The sequence below is a fragment of the Geospiza fortis genome, unplaced genomic scaffold (genome assembly GCF_000277835.1).
Source record: "Geospiza fortis unplaced genomic scaffold, GeoFor_1.0 scaffold474, whole genome shotgun sequence".
Classification (NCBI taxonomy): domain Eukaryota; kingdom Metazoa; phylum Chordata; class Aves; order Passeriformes; family Thraupidae; genus Geospiza; species Geospiza fortis.
In genome coordinates, this window is record NW_005054661.1 from 37,949 (window position 1) to 48,385 (window position 10,437).

Below are 10,437 nucleotides of genomic sequence, written 5' to 3' on the forward strand. Positions count from 1 at the left end.
AAGGCCACAGGGCCGGTGGAGGGCCCGGCGTGGCCGAGCATCGCTCCTCTCCGCAGCACGTCACCTGCCCCAGGACAGCAGGCGGCCAGCAGCCCCACTGACGACCCCCAGCTCCTGGGGACAGGGACCCACAAGGACCCCCAGCTCCTGGCATCAGGGACCACTGAGGACCTGCAGTTCTTGGGATCAGGGAATACTGAGGACCCCCAGCTCTTGTGGTCAGGAACCACCGAGGACCTGCAGCTGCTGGAGACAGGGACCACTGAGCACCTGCTACTCCTGAGAATGAGGACCACTGAAGACCCCCAGTTCCTGGGGTCAGTGACCCCGAAGGATCCACAGCTCTTGGGGTCAGGGACCACTGAGAACCCACAGCTCCCGAGGATGGGAACCACCGAGGACCCCCAGTCAGGGGCTACTGAGGACCTGCAGCTGCTGGGGTTGGGCACCACTGAGGACCCACAGCTCCTGGGGGTGGTGAGTACCACAAACCTGCAGCTCCTGGTGGCAGGGCACACCAAGGACCCACAGCCCTTGGGGACAGGGACCACTGAGGACCCACAGCCCTTGGGGACAGGGACCACCGAGGACGCAGAGCTCCCAGGCACGAGGACCACTGAGAATCTGCAGCTCCTGGTGATGAGGAACACTGAGCTCCTGAGGACAGTGACCACTGAGAACCCAGAGCTTCTGGGGAACACTGAGAACCCACAGCTCCTGAGGACAGTGACCCCTGAAGACCCACAGTTCCTGGGGACGGGAACTCCTACAATGGAGACACAGGTGTCCTTGCAGAGACCAGCGGGTCTCCAGCCAGGTAGTGCCCCTTTTCCTTTCTCACCAGGTGACAGCACCCGTGAGCAGGCGGTGCCTTTCCAGGACCCCTTGGCACAACCTCCCCATTACTTCCCCGCAGCATCACGGAACCCATGGCATGGCACTGGCCACCCAGGGCTGGCTCTGGCCAGCAGGAGCGGGAGCCAGAGCCCCCCTTGGCCTGACCAGAGGGTGGATAAGGGTGTGGATTCTCCTGCTGCCGATAACTCTGTCCCTCTGGAGTTCGATTTACTAAGCGCTACCATGCAGCTCTACAGGAGTGACGGCGCGGGGCTCACATCCTTCTTTCCAGGACTGATGCCAGTGGCCAGCCGGTGCCAGCCCATCCCGACCCACCTGCCCTTCTGCAGCGTGCTGGGCACCAGGCACGTCCGAGTGCCAAATTACCTTCAGCATGGCAGCGAGGAGGAAATTCGGGCGGCTTTGCATGAGTGGGAGGGGCTGCTTGAGTCGCGGTGCCATCGCTACCTGGAGTGGTTCCTCTGCTTGCTGCTGCTCCCCGGCTGTAGCCCCTCGGTCCCCATAACCCCCCCGCCGTGCCAGGGCTTCTGCGAGGCCGTCAGAGACCTGTGTTGGACTCCCTTGGCCGGCAGGCGCCTGCCTCTGCCTTGCGATGCTCTCCCTGAGGAGGATGAAGGGGTTTCTTGTGTCTTTATTAATGCTTCTGCAGGTAACGTGGCTGGGCAATGTCCCTGTGTTGTGTCTCCCCTGCCCAGACTCCCCCAGGCGCTGGGGGATGCTTCTGCCTTGTGCCCATGGGATGCTGCCGAATCCAAAATCACTTTCTATCCAGCCTTGGCTTTTCCAAGCAGAACCACTGAGTTTTGGCTCCCTTCTCAAGACCGAGCATCGCTCCTGGTGAATCACATCCCCCCAGCACAGGGGATGCTCCCCAAGCGCACCGTGCTGGCATTCAGGGCCAGTTTCCAGGTGCCACAGGGCTTTGGGGTGTCCTGGCTGGGATCAGAGCACTTGGAGAGCTGGCAGCTCCCTGCAGGAGCAGGGCAAGGACGCAGACCCTGTGGCCATCCAGCCGCAGCACCGTGGTGGCGAGGAGGTTTCAAGGTGACCCTCGGCCATGCCCACACGCTCCCCTCTCCCGGAGCAGCCCTTTGGGGTTAATGATTCACTCGATGTTCACTCGATAGCGGCTAATGTTTGATCCCTGCTGCTTGGAAAAGAGGGAGAGGTTACTTCACCCCCAGCTTCATCGTTCGGTGGCTGTGACCTTCTAGGGACCCAGACAGGGCAGGGGGTGAGAGGAGGGAGTGCGGAGGGGGGTGGCTGGTGCTTGGAGAAATGCAGTTGGGATGAAAGCTGGAGCTCCCCCCCGCCTGCCAAAGCCTCTGAATGAGGCTGTGTTCCCGTGCCGACCCCTGCGCCCTCGGGGGATGGCCGGGAGATGCCAAGGAGGAATCCCGAGACTGGGGGCTGGCAAAGCAGGGTCGAGGACAGGGTCCCCTCGGTGTCAAAGAGGCTCTGTTTGTGGGGGATGCACTGGGATCGTGGGGATGCTTGCAGAGGAGGTGCATTCCTATCTGGGACTGCACTGTGGTTGCTTGGATGGGCAGCGTCAGGAATGAGTGGGGAATGTGGGGGCTGTGGTGTACCACAGGGAGTGACTTGATGTGCTGCTGTGTGCTGGGGGTCCCCTGAATCCCACGCTGGCAGCCTGGGCTCAGGTCAGCCAGGAAGGTCATGGCAGAGCGGGAAGGTGTCTTGGAGCATCCTGGGGACATTTCCAATGGCAGATTCACTGTGTCCAGAGACATCCCCGCAGCCATCCCATGACAGCACCAAACTCACTGTGGTCCCCACCAACTCTCCATGTTCTCTGGTGCATGCCCAGTTTGCCACAGGGATGATGGGCTGTGATGTTTGGGTTCTGGAAGCCCTTTGGAAAAAGCAGGTGTGGCCTGAAAGCTCTGGGAATGAGAAGGGCCGCTTGGCTTTTGCAGGGGAGCAGACATTTGAAGGGGTCTCCCCTTACCCCTCTGCTCCCCAGTCCCCATCCAGCTTCTGTCACACAGGAAAAAAGTTCATTTGCTTTGGGAAGTGCTAGCACCCAGCTCCCACCCCGGGCTCGGGGGCGAGTGGCATGTTTGAGGAGGAGGGAGGCTCCCAGAGCCGGCTGCAGCTCCAAGGGGAGAATGGTTGCAAATTGTCCTGCTAACAAAAGCCTCTTTCAGTGGGTCCATCATCCTGAGCCCTGGGGGGGACACAGTGACTTGTCTGGCTGCAGGAATTGCAGCACTGGCTCTTACACCCGTGGGGACCCCTGGGAGGAAGCTCTGGTTTCCTTTTCCCTTAAAGCTGCCATGAATTTGACTTCCTCCAACCCCAGATAAACGCAGTCCCTGCATCCTGGCATTAGCAGTTGGAATGAGCTTGTGAGGTGCTGAGCATGGGGTGACCCAAGGGTGGGTGACAGGCTGAGAGTTTGGGGGAGCCCCACTCACTGACCCAGTCGGGTTTGGTGTAGGGCTGTGCACATCTGGGACTGAAAGGGTGCTGGACTCCAGGATCCAGAGGTTCTCCTCTCAGCAGACTGGGGATGCCCCATGGGGAAGCCTGATCCCAGTGCAGAGCTGGTGGAAAGACTGGGAAGGAGATTTTCTCCCAGTCAGGTGTTCAGTTTTGGGGTGCCAAGGTTGGGAGGGACTGGGGGCTTGGGGAGCAGGGTGGACACAGAGCAGTTTCAGAGACAGAGTTTCAGAGGATCAGTGTGTCTGGCTCTGACAGAGCAAAAGTTTGCCCCCACCTTTAGTTGGTGGCAGTTCTTATGTCCCCACTGCTGGGTCCCTGTCCTGGGTCTGTTGCTGGCATTGGGGCTTGGCAGTAGGGGAGCCTGGGAATGTTCCCTGTCTCAGGCTTTGGAAGAGGCACCCAGGTTTTCATCACCATCCCAAGAGATGTGTTTTCCTTTTGGGCTGGGCAAGGCTGGGCTGATTTTCTTTTTCTTTTTCTTTTTCTTTTTCTTTTTCTTTTTCTTTTTCTTTTTCTTTTTCTTTTTCTTTTTCTTTTTCTTTTTCTTTTTCTTTTTCTTTTTCTTTTTCTTTTTCTTTTTCTTTTTCTTTTTCTTTTTCTTTTTCTTTTTCTTTTTCTTTTTCTTTTTCTTTTTCTTTTTCTTTTTCTTTTTCTTTTTCTTTTTCTTTTTCTTTTTCTTTTTCCTTTCCCTTTTCCTTTTTCTCTTCCTTTTCCTCTTCCTTTTCTTTTTTCTTTTTTCTTTTTTCTTTTTTCTTTTTTCTTTTTTCTTTTTTCTTTTTTCTTTTTTCTTTTTTCTTTTTTCTTTTTTCTTTTTCTTTTTTCTTTTTTTTACAGAGCTTTAGAGGAAAATTCCTGGCTCCAGAGTTGGGTGGAGGTTCCTGGCTGATCCTCCTGGGTTCAGCCCAGGTTACCTCAGGATACACCTCTGATTTCCCCCACTCCTCATTGCTCCCGTGAAAATCAGCGATGGAGCTGGGGACACTGAATTGTGTCAGCCCCTGCTCCTGGCTCGCGATGGGGCCAAAACTCAGCTCTGAGCATCCATTCCCAGTGCAGTTCCTTCAGCAGTTTCGGAGCCAGGGTGGTTGGGTTTCCTCCCTCCCAGGAAAGGAGAGGTTAAAAAGCCTCTCCTTTGGAGCTGGCACTGGCCCCAAGCAGTTGACATAGGAGAGGAGGAATCCAGCGCCCGGTGTGTGGGCGATGAGGATGTGCTGGCTGCCAGAACAACGGGAGCTGGCGGACACAGCGCTGGCTCACCCTCACCAGATGTTCAGCTGTGCTGGGTAGGAGAGACTCTCTCCAGCAGAACTTCCCCAATTCCCTAATTCTCAATAGGAGTTGGGAAAGGAGGCGACCTCCAAATTGAGAGCATCTGGGCAGCTGAGCTGGCTTGAGCTGCGTTCCCAGGGTGTTGCGAGGGGATGGCTCTGATTTATTCCCAGCTGCAGTGACCATTGGATCTTGTCCTGGGATGACGCGAGGGGTCACTGTGGTCCTGGAATGAGTATGGATGCAACACACTGCCCCGGGGCTCCATGGTGGTTCAGCATCCTGGTGCTCCAGCAGCATCTCCCCACCATGGGCAAGACGCCGTCGGTTTTATCCCATCTCAGGGAATCTGAGCAACCTGGTCTAGTGGATTGTGTCCTTGCTCATGGCAAGGGGATGGAAACGAGATGGTCTTTAAGGTCCCTTCCCACCCAAGTCATACTATGATTCTGGGCTGTCCCAGCTGTGGTTGGAGGGCCAGCAGCTGGGAATGGGGAGCATTTTGGGAGATGTATCTGAATGATGTAGTGGGAGCAGCTGAAGGCCACTGTCTTGGCCAACACACAAATCTTGGGGCCGGTGAGTGGAGGGAGCCGCTGAAGGACAGCGTATTTGGGAGGCACGGGCAGGGGTGTCCTTGCTGAGTGACCATCCTTGGCTGGACCTGAGACCATCCCCTGTCCTTCCTCCTTGCAGAGAGCCTGAGTGCTGAGATCAGCCTGCTGGAGCTGATTGGGGACCCGCCGACGGAGGAGATCCACAGAATTTATGGCCCCGACAACAACCCTGGCTACGTCTTTGGTCCCAACGCCAACACGGGCCAGGTGGCCCGGTACCACCTGCCGAGCCCTTTCTACCGAGACTTCTCGCTGCTGTTCCACATCCAGCCCACCACGCCCCGGGCCGGCGTGCTCTTCGCCGTCACGGACTCCTCACAGAGCATCATCTACGTGGGCGTCAAGCTCTCGGAGCTGCGCGCGGGCCAGCAGCAGATCATCTTCTACTACACGGAGCCGGGCTCGCCCAGCTCCTACCCGGCCGCCACCTTCACCGTGCCCACCCTGCTCAACCAGTGGACGCGCTTTGCCATCAGCGTGGAGGAGGAGGAAGTTGTCCTCTACCTGGACTGTGAGGAGTACGAGCGTGTCCGCTTCGAGCGCTCCCCGGATGAGATGGAGTTGGAAGAGGGCTCTGGGCTCTTTGTTGCTCAGGCTGGAGGGGCTGACCCAGATAAATACCAGGTAAGAGCTTGGGTCACCCCAAGGAGTATCTCCCAAAAGCCTGGAGAGGTGTGACACCGCCCATGCCCAGGAGACAACCAGCTCCATGTGTGTCCCTGGCAAAGGGAACATGTGACATGGAGGTGGCTTGAGATGCCACTGATTTACTGTCTTGGGGCTCACCAAGGCAAAGCTCTCGAGCTGGCAGGAGGACATGGGGTTGCCATGCAGCTCCCACCATTGCCTTTTCCCAGCAAATACATGGAGCCTCTTCAGATCTTCCCATTCCTAAAAATACCCAGCTCCTTTGGTGGAGAAACTGGTTTGTCTGGGAAAATGTCTCCCTTACATGGAAAAAATGCCTGGGCTGGAGCATATCTTTGCTGGCTGATGTTGGGCGGTATCTCCAGGAAGACTTTGGAGGGTGAGGAAGGATGTGATAGCTCAGCCAGTGCTTTGAGCAGGACTCGTGTTCCAGATAAGGGTTGTGGAAAGTGTGGGGAAAATGCCCAGCTGACATGGAAATTCCCTGCAGGACTCGAGGAGAGGAATGTTCAGGTTTATCCTGAGCTGAGCAGGATTTGCCCAGCAACAGAGGCTCTGCTGAGGGGATCAATGTTTTTCCTGTGGAGTTCTGCAAGGCACGTTTCTGAGCTTAAACATCATCCTGACTGTACTGCCACATTCCCCCTGGAATGGCTTTGGGCAAGGAAAGCTCCCCCAGGAAGGGGTTAATCATTGATGGGCTACAAGCTGGTTTGCACTGGGATTCCGATTGCTCCCTTGAAGAGCAAATTCTTTGCTCTTGAAGAGCAATTTCTTTGCTCTTGAACATGCTGGGAGGGCCAGGTCATGGCCGTGGAGAAGCTCCTCTGCCCAGCGAGAGGGGTTTGGCACCATATGGGAGGCACGGCAACAGCCTGGAGCAGAGCAGACCCTGTTAGCAGGTGATGCTCCCAGGCCTGCCAGCCCCTGATCCCACTGCCCGGCCCCGGTTTTCCCGTGGGGAATAGCTAGCCGAGGAGGGAAGGAGGCCTTGGCTGGGTGAGAGGGGAGCGGCATCTGACTCGTGGTGTTTCCATCACTGTCCAGCCCTGCCTCCTGTTATCTGGAACTAATGGGGCATCAAGTGGATTAAAGCCTGGCCCTGGGTCAAGCCTCAGGATGGATTTGCTGGGAGGCAGCTGGAGGAGTGTCCTGGCACCTCTGCTCCTTCCTGAGTCGCCTTTGTGGCCGTGGCAGGAAACCTGGAGGGGGAAAGCCTGCAGGTGACGCAGAAGCCCCTGGGACAGCAGCTCTCACGGGGGCAAATGGGGTCTCAGCTAGGGCCTGGCAGGAGGGTTTGTTTGCAGCTGGAAGTGTCACCTGGGGACATGGTTTAGTGGGGGACCTGGCAGCGCTGGGTTAATGGTTGGACTCGATGGTCCTAGAGGGCTTTTCCAGCCTTAACGATTCCATGATTCTGTGGATTTACTATAAGATCTTTGGTGCTGCTGCTCTCTTTATCAGAGCAAAGAGGCTGCAAAGGTCCCCTATCGCCATCTGTTGTGGGACTGCCTCGCTTCAGGGCTTGGAAGTGGCTTTTTTGCCATGCCTTTGGAAAGCCCCAGGTTTCAGCCTTGCAGCCGCTGCCCAGCACCACCAGCGTGGCTGGACAAGCCATGTGCCAGAGCTGGCATCACATGGGCTGAGCAGAGGTAGCAGCCAGGACCCGGCCAGGCACCCAGCAGAGCTTTTACAGGGATCTTTTGGCTGTGCTCCTTGTTTTTCCTCTGCTGAGGGCTCTCTGGCCACGGCTGAGTGCCCTGCCCCACACAAGGACAGCTGGCAGGTTCTGGAGCCCACGTGTTGTATTTCCTGGGATAATCTGCACTTCCTTGCTATTTATTTGTGTTTTGCAAGCACCGTGTGCATCCAGGCCACTTGTTTATACAAGAAACCACCACAAATCCCTTCCTAAGGATGCTGCCTCCAGCCAAACCTCCGTAGCATCCGGGACTCAGCAGGAGAGGTGGTGAGGGTACCAGCCTGAACCCCACAGCTCCCACTGCAAGCGGGGTCACCCAGCACATCCCAGAGCCCAGCCTGGGTCCTCGCTGCAGGGTGGGACGCAGGGATGCTGTTGGGATGGGAGTCTGCCAAGCTGGGATGCTGCCCATCCATCTGATCTCAGTGGGGAGGAACAGGGGACCATGCTGGGAAGTGAACTCTGAGAGAGGAGATACCTCCCCCTTGGTGTCTCTTCTTTGGGCAAGACAACTAAAATAATATTTGAGCTGGCCTGAAAGCACAGGGCACCACATCCAGACAAGGAAATGTGATGGACTTAGGAAAATAGGGATCAGGTCAGCTAGGCTGACTGTGACATAATACTAATGAATTATAAGTAGATTAAGTTATATAATAAATATATTACAAATACATAGTTTATATATAATTAAAAAATTATATCATTTCCTCTCACAAGCAAATGCCCCCAGCTGGGTGGTGACCTTTCCCAGCTGCTTGCAGTGCGGACAGCAGATCTCATCCATCCTTTTTCTCCCCCTCGAGGATGTGGTGGCCGAGTGGCACAGCAGGTCACATCACATCTGGGTGGCTTGTCCGTGTCCCCCACCCATGCCCGCTCTCCTTGCAGGGGGTGATTGCAGATTTGAAGCTCCGAGGGGACCCTCGGGCGGCCGAGCGCCAGTGCGAGGAAGAGGAGGATGACACAGAGGTGAGCACTGGCAGCATGGCCGGGGAGGGCTCAGGGGTGCCCCCACCATGCTCCCAGCTCAGCTCTCACCCCTTCTTCACGGGCACATGCAGGTCTCTGGGGATTTTGGCAGTGGGATGGACGGTGGACAGCGGCCCTCAGGCAAGGTCGAGGTGAGTTGCTGCCCGCTGGTGTAGCGCTCAGGGCAGGACCCCAAAATTCCCACGGTGCGGAGAGCTGAGTGCCTTGCATGGCTGAGCTCATGGGATGCTTGATGGTGTCCCAGCACCTGTCCCTTATGGGAAGGCACTGGGAGGTGAGGGGTGTCATGGTGTCCCCTGGTTGTTGGTGCAGGGTGTCCCAGGGCTACTGGACGCTGTCCCCGTGACCTCCCCGCCCGTGGCGGGGGGGAGCGGCCCCAGGGGGGGGGGGGGGCGGGGGGCCCCCGCGACAAGCCGAGAGGACCAGAGCAGAGGAGACGCTGCGGGTCTCCACGGGAGGTAATTCCAGCGGCTTTCCCCTTGCCCAGGGTGCACAAGTGGGGACATGGTGGTGGTGTGGCCGTCCCCAGCCCCGACTGGGTCCTTTTGCTTTTCCACAGGCGCCGGTCGGAAAGGCGAAAAGGGGGAGAAGGGGGAACGTGGCTTGAAAGGGGACTCGGGGACCAGTGGCATTGTAGGGCCAGGCAGTGTCAAGGGCCAAAAGGTGGGTGCGAGCTGGTCCCTAGGGGCTCGAAGGTGCCAGTGACATGTCTGTGTTTGACCCATGCTTCTCTCTATTCCTGATCTTCAGGGCGAGAAAGGAGACCTGGGTGTCAAGGTGAGCATCACTGGGGGAGCTGGCACAGAGCCACGCCCTACCCAGGCTGCCAGCTCAGAGACCTGCCACCCTTTCCCGTGTCCCTCCCCTCCCTAGGGCAGTGCTGGGTTTGGCTACCCTGGCTCTAAAGGCCAGAAAGGAGAACCAGGTGACCCTGGACTCCCCGGGACCCTCTCTCGGCATGCCGCTGGCTCGGTGGTGGAGCAGGTCACTGGCCCTCCAGGGACACCGGGCAAGGACGGAGCCCCTGGCAGGGATGGCGAGCCTGTGAGTCAATTCCCCCCACACAGGGTGTGCCCGTCCCCCTACTCTACCCACCTGCACACTGACCTGTCCCCTCTCTGCCATCCCTAGGGAGATCCTGGCGAGGACGGCAAACCCGTAAGTGCGGTGGAGGGGTGGCAGGGTGATGGGGGACGGCCACCCCCTTGCCTTGCCACCTGCTGACCCCCCACTGCTCCCCTTTGCAGGGTGAAATGGGGCCCCCGGGGTTCCCTGGGATGCCGGGGGAGCCGGGCCTGAAGGGGGAGAAGGTGAGTGCCAGTGCTGCCCCCTTTCCTCTCGTCCCAGCTCAGCTGCACCCCCAAACTGCACTCTCTCCTCTGTGCTAGGGTGACCCAGGCGTGGGGCCGAGGGGACCCCCTGGACCACCTGGCCCTCCAGGACCACCGGGACCCTCCTCCAAGAATGACAAGCTGGTGGGTGCCCCCGGGACACAGGGATTTGAGGGATGGGGGTCCATCAAGCCACAGAGGCGCAGAGTGATCCCACCAGCCCCTGGGCGAGCCCCAGTGCCACCAGGTGCCCTGACATCCCCCTTGTGCTTCTCTCCCAGACCTTCATCGACATGGAGGGCTCTGGCTTCGCTGGTGACCTGGAGAGCCTGCGGGTGAGTGGGGCTGAGTGCCGTTCTTGCCAGCTGGGAAGGGGGGGACACCCTCAGCCATGGCCCCCCATGTCTCTTCTAGGGTCCACGAGGGCCACCTGGTCCCCCAGGGCCACCTGGCGTGCCTGGTTTGCCAGGGGAGCCAGGACAGTTTGGGATGAACCGCACGGAGCTGCCGGGACCGCCTGGGCTGCCGGGCAGGGACGGGAGCCCTGGGCCCC

General features: G+C 58.1%; 1 protein-coding gene across 1 annotated transcript in view; it reads left to right on the forward strand.

Annotated features, from left to right (window-relative positions):
• Positions 1-10,437, forward strand: part of COL18A1 (collagen type XVIII alpha 1 chain) — a 19,507-nt gene that overhangs the window by 486 nt on the left and 8,584 nt on the right. The window contains 14 exon segments of the mRNA XM_031064980.1: positions 1-1,507; positions 5,290-5,834; positions 8,452-8,532; positions 8,625-8,684; positions 8,866-8,934; positions 8,936-9,011; positions 9,113-9,216; positions 9,304-9,330; positions 9,427-9,597; positions 9,685-9,711; positions 9,801-9,863; positions 9,942-10,028; positions 10,166-10,219; positions 10,299-10,436. The exon segment at positions 1-1,507 is cut by the window's left edge and continues 486 nt beyond it. Of these exon segments, the coding sequence (XP_030920840.1) occupies positions 1-1,507; positions 5,290-5,834; positions 8,452-8,532; positions 8,625-8,684; positions 8,866-8,934; positions 8,936-9,011; positions 9,113-9,216; positions 9,304-9,330; positions 9,427-9,597; positions 9,685-9,711; positions 9,801-9,863; positions 9,942-10,028; positions 10,166-10,219; positions 10,299-10,436 (3,009 nt within the window).